The sequence below is a fragment of the Zonotrichia leucophrys genome, chromosome 3, assembly GCF_028769735.1.
Source record: "Zonotrichia leucophrys gambelii isolate GWCS_2022_RI chromosome 3, RI_Zleu_2.0, whole genome shotgun sequence".
In the NCBI taxonomy this organism is placed as follows: domain Eukaryota; kingdom Metazoa; phylum Chordata; class Aves; order Passeriformes; family Passerellidae; genus Zonotrichia; species Zonotrichia leucophrys.
The window spans coordinates 83,826,825-83,854,678 of NC_088172.1; the positions used below are offsets into that span (position 1 = coordinate 83,826,825).

General features: G+C 40.4%; 1 protein-coding gene across 7 annotated transcripts; it reads left to right on the top strand.

Moving 5' to 3' along the window:
* Window positions 1-561: 561 nt before the first annotated feature.
* RCOR3 (REST corepressor 3) lies at window positions 562-27,218 on the top strand. 7 transcript variants are annotated; one of them, XM_064709048.1, is made up of 12 exons: window positions 562-787; window positions 1,265-1,321; window positions 7,410-7,487; window positions 8,968-9,020; window positions 10,768-10,929; window positions 11,255-11,379; window positions 12,816-12,912; window positions 15,545-15,763; window positions 17,433-17,510; window positions 18,295-18,352; window positions 23,500-23,741; window positions 24,171-27,218. In XM_064709048.1, exons 1-12 carry the CDS (start codon window positions 646-648, stop codon window positions 24,513-24,515), a joined length of 1,656 nt encoding a protein of 551 aa, XP_064565118.1. In that variant the 5' UTR covers window positions 562-645; the 3' UTR covers window positions 24,516-27,218. The 7 variants fall into 7 exon arrangements, with proteins under 7 accessions (XP_064565118.1, XP_064565119.1, XP_064565122.1 ...); XM_064709049.1 differs by having other exon boundaries at window positions 12,816-12,894; XM_064709052.1 differs by lacking the exon at window positions 562-787 and adding an exon at window positions 937-977.
* Window positions 27,219-27,854: the final 636 nt, after the last annotated feature.

The window sequence follows — 27,854 nt, forward strand, 5'->3', positions numbered from 1 at the left end:
AAACGTGAATATTGGAGACAAACTGGATGGTAACACCGCAGCACTCGGTAACGCACCGGAATTCACTGAACAGGTAAATAAATAGATCACTTTTTGAATTTAGAAAGAAAACGCAGCAGGGATTCCCACATCGTGCGATTTCAGCGATGTGACGCCCCCGGCTTTTCCCCGCTCCGCGGCCGCGGGCCGGGCCCCTCCCGCGCCTCCCGTCCCCGCTCGGCCCCTGCGCGGCCGCGGCTCCTCCCGCCCTGGCCGCGGCACCACCGGCCCCGCCGCTCCCGCCCGCCGGGATCCCTGCGCCGCCGCCGCCGGGAAATAGTCCCCTCTGTGCTCGGGGCCCGCTGGCCGGGAGAGCTCCACGGCGCGGCGGCGCGGCCGCGGTCCGGGAGCGGGAGCAATGCTTCCTTCCTTCCTTCCTTCCTTCGGCCGCGCCGCCGGCGCTGCGCCGGCATCCCCGCCCCTCGGCGAGATCCGGCCGGGCCGGCGCGGAGGGATTCCCGGCGCCGGGGGAGGGGGGCGCGGCGGGCGGGGGGAGGAGGCGCCCGAGGGGGGGGCGGGGAGGGGGCAACATGGCGGCTCCGTATTAACTTCCCCCCCCCTCGGCAGCCAGCGCTGCCGCCGCTCTCCCCCGCTCCCAGCCCTGGCATGCCGGGCACGATGGAGAAGGGCGCGGAGCTCTTGGGGGGAAAGAGCCGGACAGCCCCCAACGGCGCCAAGAGCAGCAGCCCCTCCAACGGGCACTACTCGGAGCCGGAGAGCGGCGGCGGCGACAGTGGCGACGAGCACGGTGCGAGCCTGGGGCCGCCCCGCCGGCGGCGGCAGGGGGGTGGCGGAGGCGGCGGGAGGGGCGGCGAAGCGAGCCGAGCCGCCTCCCCCTTGCCGGTGCCGGGGCTCCGCCGCTCCGTCCGTGCCGCGGCCGCGCGTGTGCGGGGCGGGGGGGCGGGAGCGCGCGGCGCGGCCCCGCGGCTGCCCCCGCGGTACTTAACGATGGGGAGGGAGTGTCTCCCGGGAGCCGCCGCCGTCCCCATTGTTCCGCTGGAATAAACTCCCCCTTCCGCCTCCTCCTGCCCCCTCCTCGGCGGTCGTCGGGGCTTAATCCGCGGCGGCGGCGGTGGGCGGGGGGTGGCGGGGGGAGGAGGTGGCTTATTCCGCACGGCAGCGGCGGGGGCTCCGCCAGCCCGCCCGCCCGCCGCACGGCGGGAGCCTGGGACGGCGCCCGGGGACGCTCCAGCCCTTAATTTCTCTTCCCCCCTTTGCCTTGCAGATGTAGGAATGAGGGTCGGAGCGGAATACCAGGCGCGCATTCCTGACTTCGAGCCCGGTAAATGGCTTTTCGGCTGTAACCTGACATCTCCCGCGGCGGGAGGGGTGGGCTCGCCGCCGGGGCGGGCTCGCCCGGCGCTCTCCGGCGGCGGGAGGCGGCCGCGGGGCTCTATTTACGGTGCTTTCGAGCCTTTGTGTCGGCGACCCGGTCCCGGCGGCGGGAGGCTTGGCCGGGGCAGCATCTGCGCTCCGGGGGCGGGGGGCTCCGCGGCGGGGGATTCTCACTTCATTATCGGCCGCATTCTGTGTATCCGGCGGGAGGCGGTGAAGCAGAAAAAAGCTTGATTTTTTTTTTTTTAAATTTATTTTTCCCCCTCCCCGTCCTTAAACCTACAACCGTAAAAATTCTTTGCCGAGGGGTGATGGATGTTGTCGGGCACGGGTGGGAAGTGATGCGCCCTGCCGGAAGCGGAGCAGACCTGGCTGCTGGCTGGAAGATGCGCTCGGTGGGAAACTCCTGCTCCCGGTTTTGTGTGCTGTAGTAGCCGGGCTGGCCCCGCCGTGGCAGCCTGAGCTGCTCTCCTCCGCCTTCCTCGGCCCCCAGCCCCGCCCCGAGCGATGTGGGTACGCTCGCCCAGCCTGGTACTCGGCTCTAGCAAGTTAATTGCGGGAATGCTGCCGTGCCTTGCTAGGCTGAGCAGGGAGCGCCCAGAGCGCTCAGCAGTTTCGCTGTAGCGGTGGGTCAGATGAAGCCGTGTAGTTTGCTGCTCTCCAGGCAGGCTCCGTGGGTGTGGGATGGTCTCTCACCAGAAGGGGATTGCCCCCAGGGTGCCTCCCAGGGCTGCAGCGAGCCCCTCGGGATGGACACAAGTCCCCGCCGGCCAAAGAAAAGGCCGGGGGAAGGAAAGCGCCAGGGCGGGATCAAATGAATGCGTGGTCTTGGCTTAAGGGAATGCCTTCCCCTAGGAAGGAGCACGCAGTCCGTGTCTCTTTGTTAATAAGGCTAATTGTTTGCACCCTGTATTTTTACGTTGCCTACAGAAAAATATACACGGATAAAAATGATGGTTTCCCACCTCCAGCCTGGATTTGCTTTTCCTATAGGCCACTTAAATTAGAAGAACACCTAGTGTTTGTTTTTCTTTTGATTAAAAGAACTCTTCAGCCCTTGTAGGACAATTGAGGTTCTGTGGTTTCAATTTTGTAAACTGTATGTGCAATAGTACCATTACGTTAGTAACTACAGAACTAATTTTATGCTCTCCTATAAGCAGACTTTTTTAGAGCTCCTAAGTGTTTCTGGGGGATGGTATTCAATTAATGCCTCTTTCTCCAATAACTAGGGTTAATATATACTCACCCTATCAGATTCCTTAATAATAGAAATGTTTCTTTAATAACTCCTGAGTTACAGCCATAATGTTTTATTATGAGTTATTATCCTTCTTGGTGTGTGTATTTTGCTTATTAGGGCAAGAAGGTAGTGATTTATTTTGGAACACCTAAGTCTCAAAAAATAAATTTAAAAGTCCGTCAAGTTTAAAAGTACAGCACTTACCAAGTTAACAGATTATTTATCTGAGGAGATATCAGCAAGATCTGATTCTTTCATCTCTTTGGTTTTTTGGTTGATTTTTTTTCTGGTGAGTTTTGAGGCATAATTTCTTAGAGACAAAATTCTGTGCCCTTACAGGTACATTTAGGTGACTTTTTTGTAGCAAGTGAGGTAATAAGCTCCCCTTTAGTTCCAGGTTTGCATATATGGACATGGCATTGCATTTGATTATCTTTATGTTTCTTCTGTTTCTTCTTAGAATTGTTCTAATGCTCTTTTTTTAGGGTTTATCAGATACTTTAGAGTATGTGTTTATTTGCAGTACTTTTGAGTGCTGTTTTTTAAGCCCCTTGAGATAAATAGGTAGGAGAAGGGAATCAGTGATGGGTAAAAGTAGACATAACTCTAAGACACAAAAATCAGGCATAATAAACCTACAGAATACTAAAATGAGTGGAATAACACCAATCCTTGGATTTCACTTGGCCTGTCTTGAAAAATAGCCATAAGCAATGCTCTACAACAATACACTGAATAACAAAAAATTCATGATTAATGTTGTGATGGCAGTAAACATTTTTTAAAAATTTAATTTATGTATAAAACAAGATCATTTTTTAAAGAAAACATGCCACTGCTTCTCAGTGTCTCATGGAAGAAGTGGATTGTGGTTGAGGGCAAAATTTACTTTAGTGTACTCTCTTACCCCCTCCACACCATATTACTTTTCCAAGCAAACTTTCAGATACAGATTAAGAGAAGTAGAGTTTTTAATTTTCACCAACTGTTGCAGCAATGAGATTTTGTCACTGCAAGAAACAATTTTAATAAGTAAACTTGGGTATTTTACTTTATCTAATTTGCTGAGTTAACATACCATCTCTTGCACTCAGATTTTTGTCTCCTCCTCCTGGTTTTCCTATAGTATTTTATATTCTTGGTGAAAATTTTTCTGCTTGTGTTTTCTGACCCACCTATAGATCCAATGGGATGTTACAAAGCTGGTATCCTTATATTGTGGGTTGTTTGCATTCTTTTGGAAAGCACAGTAGAGAATGCACCACTCTGTTGTATCACCCACAGAGAACTGCTAGAGAAGTTTTATTCTACTCAGATTTAGACTTCACAATGGTTTTAGTATGAATTTTGCCTACCTAATGCTGAAATACTTCATTTCCCATTTAGCCTCTTTTCAGGGCTGGAGCTGGGGCTGTCAGGAAGAATGTTTTGTACCATTTAAGGTCACTTAGGAAAGCATTTGTCTGTATGTCTTTATAACTTTTCTCTCTATAGTCTTCTGATAGGAAAACAGGCTTTTTAAAATTGAAATTATTAAATGGTGTGGGGAGGGCTTAGTCTTAAGCAGAGGAAGGTACATTTTCTGCTGGAAACCAACATACTTGTGAATTGCCATGCTGCCCTGCAATGCCCTCACTGTGTCCTGTGTGTTTCTGGATGATCACTTTATTCTCGGTACCTGGAATCCTGCATTGAGCTGCACCAGCCGTGCATACCCAACTTGTAGTGTGGAGCTGCAATTTAGGGAGGGTCAGTTTGCTGCTGTGGTTTCCCTGTCCTGGAAGTGGTGCAGAGTGCCTGTTGGTCACCTTCAGCTGGCTGCATTTCCTGGCTCGTACTGGCAGAGGGGTGCAGCAGCAGCTGAAGTGCAGAAGCCTCTTCCTCAGTGGCTTGGAGGTGTGTTTTGGGGAGAGGGGGACTTGTTATTCTTCACATGTAGCTCTTGGTCCTTCTCTCTTGCTTACTGGCTTACAGGTCTTCTAACACACTTTGCTTACTGTGTTGCAGGGTATTTCCAAACCCCCTCCCTTGTAAATAAGGAGATGTTGCCCTTGAGGTGTAGCACAGCCTCTTTGGGGGTTAGGGCTGCTTCCTTGAGTGCTTAGGGCACAAAGGACAGGCAGGAACTTCCCAGGAAGGTAGGTCATGGTCTTGCATATGGAGATGATGCCTTAAGTTTTAGTTTTCGTATTTTTCAGATTCTGTGCTGCCTTGGTGTGTAGTTCTGAGCTTCATATTAAGTGCTAGTAAGTTCTCTTCACAGTGTAGTTAGACAAAACAATCCTTTGCCAGCTTGAGAACCAAGGATACAAGGACCCAAGGTTACAACCTTCAGGCCCAAAAAGCATAAACAACAGTGAATTGAAGAGAGCAAACAAGGAGGAAGGGACTTCATAACCTGAACCTGTAATTGGAAATTAACCCCAATATGTAAATGGACCAAAACTTATAAAAGTGTGAAACCTTGTGACTGGTTGTCCATCTTGTGACCTTTTTGCGTTCATCTTGGGTGTAGTCCTGGCCAGGCTCTTGTACTGCCCAAGGTGTATCCATTGAGGCCTTTTAATAAATACCTACTTTATTCTTTTAGCTCTGTCTAGTGTCTGTTCCAGATCACCTCTCCAGGCATCAGAGATGGAGGGATCCCTGTCCTACAGCCAGGGACATGCTGTGCTGAGGTCAGGGTACCTTCCTTCAAGCTACCTGTATGCATCTCATTATTCCTTTGTCATCCTGGCTTTTCTTTGGCAGTGTGAAGGTGCCACCTGAATGGAAGCAGGTGTGATTCCTGCTGGGGACACAGCACTGTTTTGAAAAGGGATGTTCTAGTGGTTGTTGCTTGTTTGTCATGTGAGGGTTGCACCTCATCAGGGGAGTGTCACCACATACATGATCTCCTGCAGGCACAAGAACTCTGAAATGATTTTTTTTTTTTTTTTTTGCTTTAGTACTTGAATATTCAGTATCTGGTAATATCCATGATATCCCCTTGTCTGCAAGTACCTTAAGTTTAGATTTTTTTTTTCCTCATAACCTGAGATTCTAATACCTTCTCTGGTGGTCCTGCTTTCTCCTCATCTTTAGGTAGAATGAAGTGCAGGATAGTGGTCATTTACTTGTGACAAGAGAAATGTTGTGCCTGTAACAGCTTGCCCTGCTCTTCATGAAGTCTTGCATTCCTAATAACTAAAAATGTCATGCTTTTTTATTCTAAAGTGGAATGTTATATTAAGGAGTTCATTCTTGTGTACCAAAAACCTTTCAGAGTTTAGGAGTGCTTATGCCTTGAACCTGGTGCTTTATGAGTGCATGTACATTCTTAACCTGTTACAGAGTTTATGCTGCACTGAAGTTATCTGCCTTACACATCTCATTTTGGAAAGGCGCAGGAGTTCTTTAATTAATTGTTTTCAAGTTCACAGTTGTGATGGATCAAGATTGCAGAGATGATAGCAAATACAAAACACTGCCAAACTGAGGAGGGAAGAGCAACAAAACATAGTACATAAAGGGAAAGCACGACACTGTTTTTTTCCAAAGCACAGGGTTTGGTTTTTTGTTTGCTTCAAACAAGATGTAGAGCCTAAATATAAAGTGTGTGAGCTTAAAATGGAGTGAAAAGTTACTTGTTTCACTGAATAAAAAAAGCTGTTCTTCTCCAATAAGGATGCAAGGATTTCTCCTCTGAGGGTGATTACTCAAGGAATTCATACTGACATTAGATTTAAATCCAATTGTTGAGCAATTTCTTAGCGAGATAAAGTGTTGTGAACAAATAGATTATAAGGGGCTTTATGTTTTAGACTACATTTGTGCAATAGTAGTGGAAAGTGGCTCTTGAATGAATGCTTTTACGGTATTGGAGAGTTTGCTTTTACAGCATGTTTTCAAAAATCATATGCTCTGATGTAGTGCTTCAGTGTTTGCATCAGTACTGCTCTGTCCCGATGGGTTGGGTAATTTGTATTGCTTCCCTTGCTACATTGATGTGGGGGTAAAGAAACCAAAACCAAAAATTACTTTTACATCTGACTGCTTTCTCCAGCTGTGCAGTTTGGTTGGCTGTGAATGTTAAAGTTATAAAATTAGAAAAATCAAAACTAGAGGGAGGTGAACAGAATTGTTTCTGGTATAGTTGTTAGTATAGTTTCTTCTTGAAAGGGATCAGGGATGGTGACTGAATTCTAGCTCGTATCTACTTCTGTTTGTTTTACGGAAGTCTAACTGACCACAGCAGGTCCTAGTCCTCCTATGATAGTGATAAATGTTAGAGCCCTAACAGACAATCAAACTTCAGGAGAACAAAGCTGCATCTTTTCCAACTTCACGGGGGTGTATTTAGAGAAATTCTGCATTATGGGATTTAGAGAAATTCCGCATTATGGGGTGGTGAGGCACTGGCACAGGTTGCCCAGAGAAGCTGTGGATGCTCCATCCCTGGAAGTAGTCAAGGCCAGGCTGGATGGGGCTCTGAGCAGCCTGGTCAAGTGGAAAGTGTCCCTGCCCATGGCAAGAGGTTTGGAACTAGAAAAGATTCCTTCCAACTGAAGCAATGCACTTCAGTGGTTTAATTGTGGTAACCAGGATACTGTCTAATATTTAGTTGTACTTGAACATCTGAAGAGTAGTGTTCAGATTCAGCCATTTGATATCTTAAGGAATTAATTGTGAATTAACGACCCCCCCCAGTAGCTGGACTTATTACTGTGATTGGCTTTTGCTTACTGTCACATAGTTGTTCTCTAGATCATAGTTATTAAATAAATACTGAGAGTTACTTGTTTTCTTACAGGTGCCACAAAATACACTGATAAAGATAATGGAGGGATGCTTGTATGGTCTCCATATCATAATATTCCTGATGCCAAGTGTAAGTCCTTGCCTGCTTAGGAATTTGGGTGCTTAAGTAAACTAAATTGTTTCTGGTGTGCCTGTTTGGTCTTTATTTTACACACAGTGAAACTGCAGATAATTAAACACAAAGCTTCTTTTTCTTTATTTAGAGAGCTCCAGGTAAAGCAAAGATGACTTTCTCTTATGTTAGTAAAGTCTTTATTTCAAATCACACTGCCTATTTTGTATTATCATCATCATCATTTTCTGTGAAACCTTTTGTTATTAATTAAAGAATAAGATATCTGAACATGAGGAACTTGCTGCTTTAAATTCCTAGGAGAAGGAGTTGCAGTGGATGAATTTAGAAAAGATTTGTTGAGGCCCACTTCAAGGGGAAATTATTACTGCTGTCACAGAAGGGAAAACCAAACATTTTTTCCCCTTAGGAGTGACCTGAAATACAGGAGTCAGCTGACTAAATGTGATCAGTTATCTGTTTAATCTAGTTTAAACTTGTTTCCTGTGCTAGAATTTCCCATATGTAATATAGGGGAGTAAACTTTGAGGATGCAACCATGAGAACCTCATCCTCAGGACAGTTTCTGTCTAATACCAGTAGTTAGAGATTTATGTCCCTCTATGTTTGAGGGAATGCATCTTTAACTACTGCAGAACAGTTAGAAATAAAATACAGCTGTGATTATTAAACACTTTTTTCAGTCCTTTAAAGTACAATTAGCTCTTTGCAGCAGCAGTGCACGGCAAGGGTATCCCTTGTCCAGTTCAAGAAGGAGGATTTGATTATTTCATTTTCTTGAACATACTTCCTTTCACCTTTTTAGTTCCATTTAATTTTGAGCTCTAGAAGGTGAATTGGAAAACGTTTTGTTTAAAAATAAAGTGGGACTTAATTTCAAAATTATGAAAGTGTTCAACTCAAAGCTGGCTCTAATATTGCTAAATATGATCTTTAAAATTTTATTCCTTAGTTTTGTTATCTAATTATTGAATTTTCATACTTTCTATTGAAAACTGACTGTGTGTCATAGTTAAAATCCATATTGGTTAGTGAAAGCTTAGTAGTCTTGAGGATATGCATAATCATTGATATAGGATCTCCTTGCTGTAATTTTCAACATGTTCAGGAATACAAGCAGTAGAAGTAGTTAAATTTAAAGCTAACTCTGAGGGGGTTCCAGAAAGGCATAGCCTTTCAATAGCCAGCTAGTCTCTGCTATAAATAAATAAATAATGAGCCTCTGTGGTTTTGTTGTAGTAAAAATGTGAAAGAAAGCAGAATTAGCTTGTGTAAAAAGTTTATAAAATTAATTGTTCAACAATGGTCACTGGGTTTATTTATTATTAATAAAGCTGTGAGTATATTTAACGTTTTGGGGGACCTGGGCCTATGCAGTGTGTTAAAGCATGGGGAGACTTTCCCATGTTAGATTGTTAATTCTGTCATAGAGCAGAACTAAGTATTAAAGAGTAATTCTGACATTGCTTTGTTACAGTGGATGAATATATAGCAATAGCAAAGGAAAAACATGGATACAATGTGGAACAGGTAAGTGCTGTGGAATGAGAGTGCTCATTTAAAGGATTTTTTTAATATAAAACTATAACACAACTTATTTTTCCCCTTGGTTACCATTAATTAACGCTGTTTCTCTTCAGGCACGGCAGCAAACACTGCAGTTAAATGGATCTGCATACAGTTGTGGTCTGGATTCTCTGCAAAAGATTGAGCTCTTTGTTTTCATGACATGCTCAGCTTGTAATGTGCACTTTTGAAAGGTTTGGTATGTTTCTTGATACACTGGGCATGTCATGCAATTGTGTGTGTATATTTAGCTAAAGATTTCTTAGGGAAGCAGCTTACAAATTTAAAGTTTAACATTAGAATGGAAATATGGTACAATTTTGAACCATTAATTGATAGGCACTGAAAAGGTTTCTTTCATATTGAAAAAAACCTGGAAGCCAACTTCAATTGAGTGGCTTTTTTCGGAGGCAGGACACCAGACTCAAGCTTTAGCTCTGAAAGTAACAAACAAGTTCACTTTTTATTTAACAGCCTTTGGCTACCATTCCTTAAAAAGTAGGGATAAAACTTTGCTAGTCTGCATGTAGTTCTATCACTAAATTCTTCAGAAATTCATAAATTCTTCAGAAATTCTTCAATTAACCAATCTGTGTGAAAGTGAGGTTACCAGTTGCAAAAAAATATTTGCTGTACAATTGAGAAGAAGTTGTATGATCAAGTTTTGGAGGATGGAAGCTTGCTCATCAGCTGCTGTCTGACAAAGAGGCTGCCAGTGTTACAATGTCCAGAATATACCTGTGGTTTGGTGTTACTTCTTTATGCCTTGACTTCTGTTAGGCAAGAGGAGGAACTGATGGATCTCAAGTCTCCGAGAGATGGATTTCCAAAATAACTTCTGGTGCAAAACATTTGTAGACTCCTCACAATGGAACAGAAATTCTCCTTGCAAGAGGTGTTTGTCACTTGCTGTTGTAACAAGAGTTTTAGCAGAGTTTGCTGTGTGCAGGTTGTTAGAAGATGTGAAATCAGGAGATGCTGGTGATTTGGAGAGATGCTGGTGATCGTGTCTGTGCTGTGTGATTGAAACTGGGTGGATTACATTGCCCAATTCCCATGCCCAAATCTTGGCATCAAATCTCCCTGTGCTTCTCTGGCGGGAAGTCCAATGAACATAAAATCCTTTTAGACTGCCTAGAAATGAAATTGTATAAGAAAGTATATTTAAATTTCCCTTCCTTATTAGGCGCACATGACAAAGTGGCCATGCTGTTATTTGTGGATTGGAGAGTTGTAGAAAGGCCACTCTCACTTTGAACTTTCAGACTTGCATTCTGGATGATCCTCCAGCTACTGAAAAGTATTTTTGTTAAAAAGTATCAATACTTAAAAGTATTTTTGTTTTCTTTCTTGTGTGGGCTGGTAATAAAGGCCTGTAAGGGGCTGTGTAGGTGATATATGCCTGTAAAGTAAGAAAGCAGGTCAGATTTGAGCCTCTCAGCCTAGTTCAAGCTGCTCTAGAATTACTGCTGCCATGCCAACCTTAAATTGTCTGGCTTTCATACCATTAATAAAGTATAGATGGGCCCACTGTCTCCAAAGAGAATTTTGTAACCTATAGTAAACAGCCAATAAAATTGTAAATACATTTTGAGAAGGGATTCTGCTAGTCAAATTTTATTTCAAGCAAATAAATTGCCTGTTTTTATTAACTTGTCTCAATGTTTTAGAAAATTGACTAAATCCAAAGAGGGACTATTTCTTTTCAAAGGCTCTCGGCATGTTGTTCTGGCATAAACACAATATTGAGAAGTCCCTTGCGGATCTCCCCAACTTCACTCCTTTCCCTGATGAATGGACAGTTGAAGATAAAGTCCTGTTTGAACAAGCATTTAGCTTCCATGGAAAGAGCTTTCACAGGATCCAGCAAATGGTAAAGTAATATTTTAATCAGAAGCATTAAACAGCTCAGATGCACTAAGAACAAAGGCTCCTGTTGGGCTAAAATTTCATGTTGATTTCTGTGTAAAAGCTTCAGGAAGAACCTTGAATATAAGATTTAATTTAATTTCATCATGTCTCTTGGACATGCAGCTTTTTCACTCTAATGAAAAGCCTTCTCCCTTTTTTAAAAATGTATATGAAATATCTTACCAATGCATTTAAAATATTGTTTAAAGATGGTTATAAACAGAGCAAATTATAATTCTGAGTGGAATTTTAAATTTAAGTGTTAATCTGTTGATGAATTCTTCTAGCTCCCAGACAAGACCATTGCAAGCCTTGTAAAATATTACTATTCTTGGAAAAAAACTCGCTCTAGAACAAGTTTGATGGATCGTCAGGCTCGTAAACTAGCTAATAGAAATAATCAAGGTGACAGGTGAGTTTTATGTTCTTAAGTAGCTAACCAGAGACTGAAATCTTCCTAAGTAGAGATGTGAACTAATTTCTAGCCATTGTTTCAGTGTGAACATGTGTTTCAGGTTTGAACCCCTGTTGTGCTATCTCTGGTTTTAGCACGGGGTTTGGTGCCTGTGCTTTAAGAACTGTATCACTCCATTCTGTGAGTTGTAATAGGAGATGAGAGTGTTTTAATGGATAACTGTAAAAACAAGGATTTAGAGCCTAAAGTCTGTTACTGTCTGTGCAGGAGAGTGTTTTTGTGGGGGTGGGGTTGGAATTTTTTCTTGGTTTGGATTTTTGAGCTAACATGGAACTACAACTGAAAGCGCAACTATAAAGAACTGAAGAGTTTCAATGCCTATGCATTGTTTTATAACAAAAATTTATGTAAGTTGTTTTTTAGAAGACCTACAACTGCTATCAGAGAGAATTAGAGCTCAGAGTAGCTTTGTTGTCTTGCACAGAAGGGAATAACATTTCTCACAGTTATTATAAAATTAAAATTTTATTATGCTCAGTATATGTAATAATTAACTTGCACTTTTTAAAAGGTGATATGTGTAGCATGTATAAGAAATATAATCTATGTTTATATGGGAAGCTGTAATTTCATGTCTATAGAAAATTGCTTAACTGGAGCAAAAGGGGTCTTTTTAATTATATGTTATTTTGAATAACTTCTGAATCTAAAGTTCATATGCTTATTTAGTGATTCTGTTTCTGAAAAATTGCAAGCTAAAAGTAGTTTGCTTTTAAAATAGTTTGGAGGGGTTTGGTAATAACTAGAAATTTTAGTTTGTTTTTGCATTAATTTATTCAGAAATTATATTGTCAGAATGACTGGATTGGGCTCCAAATTGACTGTTCTCTTTTTAACCTTTTCTTTGATTTAATTCAGTAAATTTCATTTCCCTCCCCTGAATTGCTAGATTTTAAGCACATTGGTGAAAAAGCAGTCCCATGTTTTCCCATCATATGCCTTATGCTCCCCACAGACTTCAGCAAGGGTTTATTCACCTGGTGCAGTGGTTTGAAAATTGGTCTATTAAAACTAATGGGGCAAATGAAAGGTTATTTCTACCCTTGGTATATAGCTGGCCACATAAATGTTCATGCTGGCACAAGTGGTTGAATTGAAGAAAGGTGACACCAAAATTCTTGGCAGCAGTACCAGCACTGGTTAAAGTAACTTTGAAACTGTGGTTTTTGATTGCTTATTTATCATAATAATTACTGGAATTTAATACAGAAAATCATGCTTGTAACAGCTGTCTTTTGTAAACTGCAAATAGTTTTGAGATGCCATATTCTCAGAATAGATAAATTCAAGTAGGTAACCATTACCCTGGTGCATACTTAGATTTGGGTTTAAAAAGTAATAAAGTGACCAGCTTTTTTATAATCTGTCTTTAGTGATGATGACGTAGAAGAATCTCATCCAATGGATGGAAATGATAGTGATTATGATCCCAAAAAAGAAGCCAAAAAGGAGGTAACAGATAACTTAATGGTGAATGTCAGTTTGTTTGTTTTAAGTGAATGTGTTACTGTGAAGACTGAGTTGTAGTACAGAGGTTTAGGTTTCAACCTGCTGAACTCCCAGAGACTTTAAGCAGTCAGGATCTTGATGATTTCTCACTGAAACAAAATTGTATCATGTATTTTTGCCATTTTGTGGCAGTGAATGCATCTCTCATTGCCTCCACTGTGTCCTGAGAGCCCTTCAATTTTTTTGAGAGAAGTATCCCCTCACAACCTAGTAAAACAGGTTGTATTTGCCCTCCTTCAGTCTTGTTAATATGTTTACACTTTTACTGGTTGTGAAGTATTTGAATCAAAATGTTTTCTTTGAATTTTAAAATTAAATTACATTTTTCAAAGAACAATCTCTGTTGTTTGTTCAAAGCCACAATGAGGTGATGCATTTCAACTAATATGTGGTTTTACTGAGATGCTTTTAACTAATAGATGTAGAGGAAAAACATTTTTGTCCTAATGAGCACTTACTGTTAGCTTTACAGATGACTGCTGTGTTCAGGGTATGTTCAGGTTTTAGGAGTTTGAGTTCTTGTTCTAAACATTAAGCTATCTGTGAACAAGAGTAGAAAAACACATATTTAAGTGTGTGTTTAGTTGTTTCTTTGATCAGCTTTAAGCATTTGTGTTCTTCCTAAATCAGCCAGTTCATGCTTTGCAAGAGTGAGAGGAGAAGTTATGCAAAACTTCAGCACTCCCATGAAGGAGTATCTTGGATTATGAATAAAACTTTACACTTTTCACAAAAATAATATTGAGTAAGGGACTGATAAGTTTAGCTTCTGTTCTGAGCTTTGCAGTGACCTTCAATGTATCCCTTTATCTACTGGCCTTGGGGGAAAAAGGACAATTATGCCTTTCAGTGAAAGAGTTCAAGATTACTTTTTTAACATGGGCATGTTTTATAGTACTTGCAATGTCACATGGTCTGATAATGTACCTTTTTACTTTTCTCTGTTCTAACAATGTCCCTGCAATCTAATGATTGGAGTTGCTGCCTTAGCCATGTCTAAATAAGGGCTATTTTGCTCAATTTACTTGGTTATAGTTTGAATCATGACATGCAGTCCAGAATGCAAGTGGTGTGTTGATAGACTTCTAGGAAAAGGACAAATAGATTTGTAGTTTCTGATGAGCTGTTTGGATCTGCACAAGATAATTTTGTGATCTAATAGTTCTGGTAGGATTTGCATGCTTTCACTTCCTAAGCAGAATATAAACTGAGTAGGCTGCTTGAGCACACAGAGCAATGGAAACTTTCTGTTACCAGATAAAACAAATATAACCTAAGTTGTCTATCTTGGCAAGACAAAATTATGAGAGAATATTTTCACTTTAAATCCAGATTGAACACACAGGAACTGCAATTTCATACTGAAAGAGCAATGCAGAACCAAAACCCAAATAAGTATAAGCAGGGCAAAAGTAAACTTAACCTTGAATTTTTTACATGTCAAAGATGTAATGTTCTATATCAGTTTTCTGGGGAAGAGCACATATCTTAAGTGCTTTTAAGGTAGCCTCTATGAAGTCTGTGGGCTGGATTAAGATGTTCTATTAGCTGGGGAAGAGAATGTGGCACAAGGTCAAGTGTAGTAAAACATTTGAAGGCTCTGTTTGCTGCTCTGCACTACTACTACAGAAGATAATAATAATGGCTGCTGCACTTGGTTTTGCAGTCACTGTGATCAGATGACCACCTCCTCTTAACATGCATGGATGCCAGCAGGCAGGAGCAGTAGGGAGCTGCTTGAAGTAGGGAAAAGCCTGAATTCTCTTTCTGTTCTGCTACTAAGCATTCCTTTGAATTAGAATGTCCTTGCAGAGCAAGTAATTTTTGTGTCTCTGCTCCTGAGCTATAGGGAAACTACTCAGTTGCTCTGAGGGAGTCACATACATGCAGAGAATGTTTAGGTGCCCACACATACCAAAACAAAGACTTAATTTCCTCTTTGCCATTCCTTTCCTTTCCAAAGAAGCAAATAATCAAGGCCCATGTTTTCTAAATTAGATAGATTTTTATAAGGACTGCAGGGGTATGTCCATACTCTCTCTTCCAAATCCCAAATCAGCTCCTCCCCATCCCCCCAAACCAAACAGTACAGTCTCTATGTGGAGAGTGCTTACAGCAGGGAGAAATGTGATTTTGCATTCTTGCCTGGCCTAGTTGAATTTGCCATTCTTCTCCTTTAGTATTTGCCCAGATTCTTCATATCTGATCAGAAATAAATGTGTAAAGTCACTGATTATTTGTTTTAAAAACGAGATACATACATGTATGTTACTTATGTAAGAGATCCATAATGTTTGCCCTCTGTCACAGTATTCAGACTGGGATTTCCATACCATTTACTGTATTTGTGGCCATATTAAAGTTTTGAGAACTGACCTTTCCTAGAGTAATACAGGCTTGTCCAGCAGATGACTGGTATGCTCCAACTCATCTGCAAGACATAGTTGGATACTACATGCAAAGGAGGATGTTAGCTTAAGTTTTATTTGTCATAAATACGACATTACAATGCTATCTGATACTTCATTCTTTTTAGTAAAGTTGTATACAAGATACTGTTATTCTTTAATGATTTATTTCTTGTAAATTAAAGGGCAATAATGAGCAGCCTGTTCAGACCAGCAAAATAGGTCTGGGTAGAAGAGAGTATCAGAGCTTGCAGCACCGCCACCATTCCCAGCGTTCCAAATGCCGGCCACCCAAAGGCATGTACCTGACCCAGGAAGATGTGATAGCTGTTTCCTGTAGTCCCAATGCAGCCAACACAATTCTTAGACAGCTGGATATGGAACTAATCTCATTAAAGCGACAGGTACCATGGGTTATTGGTCTTGGTTTGTTTTTTTTTTATCTCAGATTGTTCTGATTTGTAATGGTTTTGAAGATTCTGAAACTTCTTTAGATTCTGTGAAGATTCTGAAACTTCTTTAATGTGAGTCTTCCTCGTTTTGTTCCACAGTTACCACCACAAATGCTGGATAGTAGCTGCTCTTCAGTTTTGTTTTTTACGTTCATCTGCTCTTTTGGATAAAATGAAGCAAGATTACTTTTTACTTTTTTTTTAAAAAAGGGTAGCATTAAAACAGTACTACAAATTTGGGGACAGGAAAAATCAAAAGTCACATTTGATTTGAATTTTTTTTTTTTTTACTTTGTTAGAAGTATTTGTTTGAAAAGCAAAAATGAGACCAATGGAGCAGAGGAAGTTACATTTGTTATGCTTTAAATTGTAGCCATTTTTATGGACGTCCTTTCCCACATACTGTGAAAGTATGAGAGGTGTGTGGAACCTAGATGTGTGCACCTAATTATTCCTGTGTTTGAATTGATAAGTTTTCTACTTCTTATTAAATTTAGAAAAGCTTTTTAGTCTTCACCTTTAAAAGGAAAATTGCCTGCATCCTTTGCATGAAGAAATTAAATTTTGGCATTTCAAGTTGAAACATGTAATTATTCAGCTTCTAAGGGTACAGTAGTTGTGCATGCTTGCTTTCTAGGAGCGATGGGGCTACAGAGTCAAGGCTTATCTTCTGGAATTTCTGCCTCCTTATAGAGCTGCCATGTTGCAAAATCATGGAGTGAATAAAGGGTTTTTTTCATGGGGTTTTTGCTCCCTTATGTTCTTTTACAGGAGAAATAAGCTTCTTTCTGTCACAGCAGGACTCTGGGGCTAAATAGCATAGGTGGGTTTCACTCTTTAGCCTTAAGTGTAGGTGAGTTTCAACCTTGAGGTTGTGTTTCTCTTTTTTTTTCTTTTTTTCTTTTTTTTTTCTTTTCTTGCAGTGATCTCAGAGATGCAGCCTTTGGAATCCCCCACTGAGTTGTCTGCTTTTGTGTCCATGCTTAAGAACCCTTGTAATAGCTGTGCACCATAGTATGCAAAACTATTTTCTTACCTGTGTTATGTGCTTCAATGTCAGATTTAAGTGGTTCATAGATGTGTATATGTTCAATTTGGAAGGTCTGTCCTTTTTATAAACTAAGAAATATTTAGAATAATTTCAAGAATCCCCCCTAATTAAATTAGAATGATCTCAGGTCAATGAAAAGCATCTGTCAGAAGGAACTAACTGAAAACTCATGAATTAATTTTTTTTTTTAGAAGGAAGAAGTTAATAAGTTAATATATGCAATACATCTCACATGTCTAAGAATGAAGTTTTGTGTCTAGAGTATTCTTAATTCTTCAAGAACCTATGCATCCTTATCAAAAATTACTTGTTGTGAACAGCTTTTAATATTCTTGCAAACAAATTGTTCTTTTGAAAGACTGGCTTAATTTTTTTCTCTATAGTAAACTGATGTGTTTTGTTTTGGTTTTTTAAAGTTTTTTTGAAACAGTTAAAAGTAGTGAAGCCTTAAACCATAATATTTCTCTTTTTAACTTAGGAGGTACACTTGTGGCAATCCTAGTGAAGATAAATGTGTAAAGTGACCAACTTTCTTTGTGGAGCTGATTAACTTTGTTGTTTTTGACCAAGGTTCAAAATGCTAAGCAAGTAAACAGTGCACTTAAACAGAAAATGGAAGGCGGGATTGAAGAATTCAAACCTCCTGAGGTAAATCAGAACTAACACTGAAACTTGTGGCCTTGCACTTACATTGGTGGGAAGCTGCAGAAATGTGTTTGGCTACAGCCTGGTGTTTGCACTCCAGCAGCAGCTTAAACAGGATCCATTAAATTACATGCAGGGGGTAGTCTGGCTGCTTTACAAGAAATCAGTGGTAGGCACTTTTTAATGGCAACTGGTTGAAAAAAAGAAGCAGAAAAAACTGAAATGTCATGTCTGTTCACAGTAATAGGGGGCTGAAACTGAGCCCTGATACATGGGGGCTTTTTGGATTAAAAATAGGTAATGTAGATTGCCAGTAATAAATGGTGGTCTGTGTGAAAACGTGACTATATATACATTTTGGCATCTAAAATGAATGATCTATTACTACTGAAGTTTTGGTTCTGCTTGTTTTAAAGGCTTGGATGTGCAACATAACATGAATGCAAAATGCTCTAAACACCAAGTCCAAATAGTTTAGGTAAATGTTACTGTAAATTCAAACTCTGTCTGCATAAAGATCATTAGCTTGTGCATAAGTTATTATGTAGCTGATACTAATAATTAAATAAAACAGAGGAAAAACTGCTGGCATAGTTTTAAGCTTAATTCCATAAACACTATTTCCTCTGCATAAAAGCGATCTTAAACTATAAATTTTTTGCTTATAAGCAAGAGGTTGTTACCTGTTTTGCAAACTGTAGTGCAAGTAAAATAGATTGATGCTCAGATATCTTGCAGCTGTTGAAACAACTTAATGATCTTTGTGCCATTTTTCTAATTTTACTAGTCTAATCAGAAAATCAATGCCCGTTGGACCACAGAAGAGCAGCTTCTTGCAGTACAAGGTATGTTAACACTAGCAGCAAGTTGAAATCTGATGCAAAGGATTTGAAAAGGTGCTTAGACTTACATTTGTATTTCCCTCTAATGCAAAGCTGAACTTTATCTGATCACGAGGAAAACAGCAAAGCTATTGAGAATATTTAGAACATTTATTCAAGCAATATGACATTAGGCTTTCTGTTACCCATGTTAAATTTCAAAGAGAAAAGCTATGCAGCACTTAACAACTGTATTAGTACCAGAATGTCCCTTTAATCATCTTCTAAATCACATTACATGAATTTCTCTAATGTGGAAGACTAAAGCAATTGTTAAAGTAATAAAATGTGAAGCATTTAAGACATCTCCAGTATCCTAAGGTAGGAAAAAGCAGAAGTAAATCTGCTTTACTGTTGCTTTTCTCTGTTCATGAGGGAGTAATGGGCAGGTATCTACCCATCAGGCCTTTTAAGACTCTAGAGCTGGATATGGATGTTTGACTAAGTCTTACTGGGCTAAAACCCCAGCATTTTCTGATAAGATATTCATACAGTTTATTTGCATTTATTTCATTTATATAAAGGAAAACTGACTCTTGTATTAGCATGCACTGCCAAATCAAGGAACATGTAAGGAAAATGTCTGGAGATGTTGTCTTGAAGGCATGTATTGACTCACTTATGCGGATCATCTTTTATAAAGATAATAGCTCAGTTATATGTATGTGCTTTATTCCTCTGTATTCTTCACCTTGAAATGAGAGACTAGGTTTTAATATTAAAATATTCAGTGGATCAGGATATCAGTGTAAAATTGTCAGGTATGCCATACCTGGTGCTTATTTATTAGTCAGATGACTGAACCTAAAGTTAGGTTATTTTGATGTGTGAATGGAAATGCAGAAAGACCTGGTGAGTGTTAAATCATGCCTTTCAACTTACATACTTCATGCTTGGATTTGCATCTCCAAACTGTCCTCTGTCCTAAGTTCATTTTCTCACTGTTGATAAATACGTCAGTATTTTGTTTCCAGACGCAGCTGAAGGAGATGTCTCTAGTATGATAGCCTAGTAAAGACAGACTTGCTAAAAGAGTGGGGAAAATCCAGGGTCATTGTGCCTGCCTTGGAAAGAAAGGATTCAAACCATCTTGCCTTTTAGTTTAGTTATTGGCGTTCTCTCTAAGCAACAGTTTGGGAAGTGATAAGAATACAGTCAGTTTTTGTTAAGCTATGACACTGTGACCAACAAGACAAATAACTAGAGCCTGAGCAAAAGAGAGTGAGGGTTGGTGGTGACTCCTTGGAGAGGAGATCCAGCCTTCTGGTCTCTAAGGATGTGGCTCTGTGTTTTATAGAGATAGTCAGCCTTAAGGATGGGGTGAGAAATCTGTTTTCATTGACATGTGCTTATATGCATTGTTTCCTCTGTGGACCCTTTCCCTCGTCACCATATAAAATGGAGATGAGAGAGAATCTTAATGACAAGAACAAAGTGTTCTAATTATCCCTCCCTTACTCAGTGCTTACTCACTCTCCTGGAATGACAGGGCTGTCTCCCATGCCTCAGGCTGAGGACCCTGATTTCTTGCTTCAAAGCAATTCCTTGAGGTGGTAGACTCTAGGCATGAGGGAGCCATGCTGTGTTTTTCCCTGGGTTTGTTTTCAGAAGGTAGCCACAGTTGCTCTGCTAAAAGCTTCCATAATGTGCATTAGGCTTGGATTTGAACCTTGACTTGAACGTGGGGACATTTAGTTCATACACTTTAAAACAGATTTATTTCATTAAATGTATTGGTATATTTTGGCATATGCTTTTAATAATTTTACAGAAATCACAAGCATTAAGCAGGTAGGTGGCACTTACATGATTTGTTCACTTGAATTTGGACTATAATTGACCAAGGAGATTGTAAATATAATCTGCAGTAATATAATTTTGGTACTGTTTTTTGTAAACATGAAAATACTTGTTATCTGCAGTCTAATCTCAAGGGATTGCCAGTAACTAAGGAAGAGGTAATGAGAAAACCTATCTTAAAATAGAGCTGTGTGTGATCTTAAAAGCAGTGTGAGTGCCTGCAATGGGGTTGTGGACTCAGATGTACAATCTCTGAGCCGGTATATTCACAGTATAATTTATCAGCTATCAGTTCAACTTTGAATAGTTGTTGAATGTAATGGGCTAGTTCATCAGTTAGTGTTCTTAAATTACAAAATTTTATGTACAGAAATGTACAGAAATGATCATATTTTCAAACTAAGATGTTGGCCATAAAAATGCAATTGCAAAAGTGTTTTAACACTTGTTTAAGACAACAAATTTGCATTGGAAAGCTGTGCATGACTTTCATGGCATTGCAGGGAAAAACAGTTGGGATAATCAGGATGTAACTCTACATAAGATAGTTGCCAGGAGCACTGTAATCCCATCACAGGGGAGCTGCAGCTCCCATTAACTATTTCTGCCTTCTTGTGGTGCTGTATCATATTGCTTTGCACCCTGATTAATATTGTGTTGGCTGTGCTGTACACCATGAAGCAGTGTAAACAGAGTCAAACTTGGATTTATGAGTTTCTCCAAGAGAGACATTCAAGATAAAATGCTGTAATCAAGAGCATGCACGTGTTCCAGTGTACCTTTGCAGCTGGATGAAGTTCTGAAGAGCTTGAAGGATTCCTGTGAGCTGGGCTGCTTTCAAATGAGCTGGGAGAAAACCATTCATTCATACATGGGAAGTGAGGCTATGCAGTCCTCCTTTTTGAGCTTCACTTTCATCAGCCTAATAAAATGATTGAATCACGGTTTGAACACGTGATTAATTTGGGGGTCTTTAGAACTGAATTTGTATAAGGATGCATAAGATATGTGCACCAGTTTGACAGGGATGGTGACTTGGCAAAAACTCTTAGAGATATGCCTTCACCTTAGACATTAAAGTTTTACAAACATACAGTGAATTTTCTCTATTTCTTATGTGGCTTGAAAGGCTTTTAATACATCATTGTGGTAGAGCAGTGGTAATAACATTGAAAAGAATCCAAAGTGACCAGTGCTGTGTGCAGCTAAACTAAGGAAATTTTAGTTTATTTAGATTTTCTTTTCAAGAGTTGGGTTCTCAGTGAAGGCAAGAACACCTTGTTTTCAAGCTGTTTGCTTGGAAATAGACTTTAAGATCTTATTTTTTGTCAACTTGAGTTGAAGATAACCAGCAGGCTCAGTTGTTTTGCAGATTAAGGGAGGAAAGAAGTGTAGCCACCATAGTAACATAAAAGGCTGAAATCACTAAAAGTCCATATTAGTTTTCTAACAGAAATGTGCTTTGTTCTGCTGGGCACCTTGCTCACTTGATTAATTGTACAGGATGTTAGATATATTGCAGTGGATGTTTCATGTTCATTATAAATCAGTAAGGGTGGTAATGGTAGGGCAAAGAATTTTAAAATACTGGAGGCAATGTTGTGTGGGCACACACAGCTTTTAAGGAGTACAGCTGATACCTTGTACAGCTGATAAAGCACAGAGCCAAATCCCTGTCTTTGCCTTGCCTGGATCCATGCCCTCCCACGTGGCTCTGAAATCTTTCCAAGGTTCCTGCAATCAGGAGGGTTGTATTCTTTTGTACGCCCCAGAAAAAGATACTAAATAATGTAGCTGGGCTCCTGACAGCTGAAACACCAGCTTCAGCCACAGAATTTGTTACTGTCCTGGAGGTGAACTTTTCTTTTAAATTGCACAGAGTGTACATTACCACATCAGAAGTGCCTAATAACAAGGAAAGTAGAAAGGAGCAGAACAAACTGAAGGTCACACTCTTCACAATTAAGTTGAAAAGGAACATAGCTTTCAGATTTGAAGCAACTCTCACTTTCTGAACACTTTGCTTCATTTTCTGAAGTGAGGCATGAAATCAGGCATAAATTTCTTTTCCTGTAATGAGAAAGAGTGCCTGTCCTCTAAGAACTGTAATACGTTCCAAATGAGTTTAACTATCACAAGCTTCGCAGGAGAAGTCAAATTGTAATCCTCTCATGCATAACTGACAGCAAAAAAAAGCCTTCTGTTTACTCAGTCTGGAACAAAACTGGTAATTTCTTCAGGTCTCCAAACTTTTTGACACTTGTAATTAAAAATATACTTTGTGCAGCTAAAAGCTGTGGTCTAGGAGGTGGGAGAGGTTGAGGATTTTTTTTCTTAAGCAGGAGAGGGGAAGGAATAGACACATGACCTAAATATAACAAATTATATATAATATTTATTATAATTCAAAATTTAAGCTAAAAACAATGGAGTGTTGCACTCTATTTTTTGTATTATATGCAAATGTAGTTTTAGAAGTATTTAAAATATATATTGGGATTTTCTTTTGACGTACTCATAAACAAAAGTGACTACTGATGTCAGTACAAAAATTAATGAAAAGAACAACACAAAGCTGACCTGTCATGCTGCTTATCAGTAGGAGATTTAATCATGGAGGCTTTTGCTGGGCCATCTTTTAAGCAGGCGCTCGTAGCTTAAATATATTTACATTCTCCAAGGTTTGTTGGGCAGGCTTTGTGGGGTGAACACTTGGCAGTTGCTCTGTGTGGCCTGAGTAGAGTGTCACAAGTGCAGGAATGAGCGATATATTGTGATTACAGAGCTGTGCTCCCTGTTCTGCCCTCTGCCACTCCTGCCCCACTGGCCGTGGGAAAGGGCCCTGTGCATGCAGCTGGTGTGGAGGGAACCTGTAGGAGCTGTCGGTGTTTGTCGCTTGGTATTTCTAGCATTTTGTTCTGTTTACAGCCATTCACACGTGCTCAGTCACCCCTCCTCCCCTCCTGAGCTGGTCTTGGGCTTCTGCCCTTACTGTGAGCACGCTGAAAGACTCACTCTGTTTGTCAGGGACCAGATCTCTGTGGTTTTAGGTTGAGAGGCTTGGTGAGTAAGCCAGGATCTTTAAAGAATGGGTAATGACTTTATTAAAAAGTTCTTGATTTGTGTGTTGATAGCTGTGCTATTAAAAATTACTTTGTTTTAATGAAAATTGAGGCCTTCTTCTAATTGAGAAGTTCTCCTAATTAGCGAGTCCTCGGTTTGCAGGTCCCATAGGTTCTCTCTATAAATACATCACACGTAGCTGTGTCTGACTGATTCTTCACAGCTATGTTATTTACTTTGCCTTCCAGGTGTCCGAAAATATGGTAAAGATTTTCAAGCTATTGCAGATGTAATTGGCAACAAGACTGTTGGCCAAGTGAAGAACTTCTTTGTAAACTACAGGCGTCGGTTTAACTTAGAGGAGGTATTGCAGGAATGGGAAGCGGAACAAGGAACCCTGGCTTCTAATGGTGATGCTTCTGCTTTAGGGGAGGACACAAAAAATACTTCTAATGTGCCATCAGGAAAGAGCACTGATGAAGAAGATGAGGTGTGTTTTGTGTACCAGAAATAAGTAAGCATGGGTTGAGGAACAGCATTTTATGTAGTGATAAAATATAAGGTTAACTGGTGTGGAGTGGCAAACCGCATTCTAAAGAATGATGATGAGCTTGCATAGAACTTCAGCCAATGTCGGTAACCAGCCCGGGAGCAGGACCGCACCTTTGATAGTGACGATCACGTTACTGTTTTACCGTTAAAATACACTTCTTGCTCTAGAAGAAGACTTGCTTTGTAATTATTTTTAGTTCTGCTGTCCATAATGTTTTGGTTGGTGATTTCTTTTCAGTAACTTCTCGGTTCTTTGGTTTGATTTTTTTAAATGCTGTTTCCTGTGTAGTGGCCAGTGGCAGCCCAACCGCGTGAGGTCCCGGCCGGGCCGGCCGTTCACACCGTCTTGTCTTTGTCCTTTGTGCAGGCACAAAGCACTCCGGCCCCTCAGTGTTTAGGCCCTTCACCTCCAGCACACGCCTCTGCTCCGGCCCCTGCCGCTCCCGTGGCAGCCCTAAACCAGCCGCCCCCGTTACTGCGCCCGGCGCTGCCCGCCGCTCCCGCTCTGCACCGCCAGCCGCCGCCGCTGCAGCAGCAGGCGCGCTTCATCCAGCCGCGGCCCGCGCTCAACCAGCCGCCGCCGCCGCTCATCCGGCCCGCTAGCTCCGTGCCCCCCCGCCTCAACCCGCGGCCCGTGCTGGGCGCCGGCAGCGGCCAGCAGCCGCCCTCGCTCATCGGCATCCACACAGAACCTCAGTCCACTCTGCACTGAAGGAGTGCCGGCGCCGTTATGCTGACTCCCGCCTTTGACAAATTGGATCCATGTACTTTTTTCTCCCCTTCGTTATTCGGAAAAAAAGAGCGAGCCTTCACAGGTATCAGACCAGTTTTCCAGAGGAGCGAGCTAAGAACTAGACACGGAACGACGTCAATGACCACCTGTATAAAAATATTTTTATGCCGAAGACTTGTACAGCAGAACAATGCCTACACTGCAGCCCTCCTCTGTATGAATAACTGTTGAAGGAAGCTAACTTCTTAAATGAATAAATGTTCAACACACCAAGATTTTGTTTAACTGATTTTTACTCTATTTATTTTATTACGGTTCTTTATAGTCAAGCATCTAACTACAGGAAAGTAGTCTGGCAAATCTAGACATAGATAATATTGTAGGAGACTTAAATGTAGTGTTGGGATTTTTTGTGTGTGTGAATTTTTTAATTTTTTTTTTTACCTTTTAGCAAAAGAAAATAATGGCTTTAGATTCAGAATGTTTGACCCTGTTTAGATAACAGCATTTCACACACTTGTAAAATGTAGGTCTTCTCTCCATGTTTTTCCCAGAGCATCTTAGCTTGTTTTAAAAGGTACTGGCTTATTAAATGCTCCTCTTTCAGAGTAATCTGAAGACTCAGTGAGCTATTGTACCAAATTTATTAAATCTCATGCGCATTCTACTCATAGAATTAACTGGAAGCAGGAGTCCAGTTTCTTGCTGCAGTCCTTTGGGCTGGGCAGGATAGAGTGGCGGCAGCTTCCACCACCCAGGGGGATGACAGGACAGGAACCACCTAGCAAGAAGTATTAATTTAATTTGTTATTCCGCTAATTCTTCTAATGTAAGTACAGTAGAATTGCAAGAATTCCATTCCTCTGAGAATGCCTGTCTGCAGTTCGTGTATGTTAGATCACTGATACCTTGCTTGAGCATTAATGAGGGAAGTGTAGAGGCTGGTGGTGCTGGTAGAGTATCATGAGAGTAGTTACCTCCGGCCAACCCAGTCTTACTTTTAAGTGATTATCTCTTGACTCCTGCTATATTTCTGACAAAGTTGATTACATGAGCTGAGGGTATTGGGGGAAGGACAAAGGTGTTTATTTTATTGACTCAGTAAAACCTGCATATAAATATTAATATTGCTTCCAAATTATAGGAGTTTGAAAGAAACTCATTTCACTGCATTCTCATCTGAAATCTTGATTGATGCCTAATAATCTTTCAGGATGTGGGGTATTTTTGTGGTTTTATTTGTAAAAGCAGATGCCTCTAACCTCCAAGTAAATCAGGCTGCAAATATGAGTAGCACTGTTTGAAACCATGTGATCTGAATTAAGCTATTGAAGAATAATGCATTCTTGATTATGTAATAATATTCATGTTGACTGTTGTACTATTTTGAAAGGGTTTTTTTGCTTATAGCTGAAATAATGTCTAAAAGTCATTTTGACTCCTTTTTGTTTTTAACTAGATTTGCCCTTGACTAAAATGAGACTTCTTATGCAAATGGGATGTGCTCTCCCTAGGTTTTTTTCACAGATAAATTAGGTGGTCTAATGATCAGTTTAGCAGCTAAAGAAGATCTTTTTTTAATGTGCAAAGGGAAGTTCTTGTACTATCAGATTCTATTTCATTTGAAAATCTAGTATTAAAGTTTGATAGTTGTAACCTGAATTGAAGTTGAAGTGTTGACCTTTATGTTTTAGTTCTTCATTTTAAAATACTCTCAAATCAAACTTGAGAGATTTTTCTTTCTGAAGAGCTTTCACTGGTGTGCTGAGGTGTCGTGCAAAAGGTCTTTCTTACAAATTTTCTTTTGCCTCAGAGTAGGTGCTTAGCCACTATGTGAACATCCACTGATCCCATGTCTAAGTAAAGCAGAATTTTAAAACAAGCACCAAGGAGTTAGTGGTCATGGAAACTTGTGTTCTGGGAGTCAGGAGTCTTTAGTGTGCCCTTGTTAGCGGCACACAAATCTGGCTGCTCTCTGGTCTTTAAAACCAATAAAAAAACAAGATGGTACATTTTTACAGTTTAATTGTTAACAGTGGTAAGATTCATCTTCGCGATTTTTCTTTTTTTTTTCTTTTTTTTCCTTTTTTTTTTTACTTTAAGCATTGAGTCTCCCAGGTGTGTGTATTGTACATCTGCTAATTTTTGTCTTGTCTCTTGTCGATAGACTTCAGTATGCAGAATGTTGGGTGTTACAGGACAGTTGGCCACCACCAACTGCCATGAAACTGTTCAGTACATTGTAATTCCGTTTAATCTTGTTTAAATATTCTATAACTGGGCAAAGGTGCTGTATTTGAAGGGGGGAGGGAGGGTCAGAGATAGGTAGGGTAGTATTTCTTAATTTACCTACACTGTAGCACACAGTAGGGAACTCCTAGCATTTGTAGTACTAAATAAGTATGTACATAGCAAAATGTCTTTATTGTGTGCTTTGCAGAATATGTGCAGACAGTTTGCACGTCCTGTTTTGGGGGGTAGGGTATGTTTTAAGCAGTGTTTGCCTGGAGAGTGATTTGCTTGCTGCTTAATCAAAGGATTAAAGTTTCAAAGAAATCTGTGTCTTCTATTTTTATGTACCTTGTAATGGTCTAATATGTTAGGGCCCTTATACTGTGATTCTCTTCTAAATTCATTTCTATTTTTTTAAGAATTAGAAATAAAATTATACAATGGTGTTGATTTCAGTGGGAAATTTCTTTTGCCATATCTAGTCTCCTGTTTTGTAATGTAGTAATGAACTCTGACTTCAAGGTTGGCTTAATTTTGTCACTTTAAAAAATGTACAATGTTTGCACACTAACGTTGGGCAGAGAACGTGTATCCTACATTGTTCAAAGCTAATGTAACTCTACAGCTTTTTGTACAGTTTATTTTAGTTAATAAAGCCAAACGGTACTAAAAAATTACATTTTACAAATGCAAGGCTTAATCAGAACAACATGTATTCAAGAAACAACACTTGCAAAATATGGATGTACAAGAACTATCAGATTTAATTGTTGCACTTTAAATCAGAATGGGTACAAAGTTGAGCAGGTATTTCTGCATTTAATAAAACAATCACTAAACATTGCACATCATAGTAAAGCAGTTTAATTTGTTGCTCCTGAGCAAAAAGAAATAGGTACTTCTGTCCTTAGGGTTTTTTTCATCTTTAGAGTGTTGGGATTTTTCTTTACTCTGGAAACCTCACAATGCATCAAGAACAGAACGCACACCAGTAGCTTACAGGTATGGGAGTTTGTGTGTGGACAAATTGCAGAGTTTAGAGAATAATTTGTGATGAAGGTTACCAGGACTGTGTTGTGCCTCTTT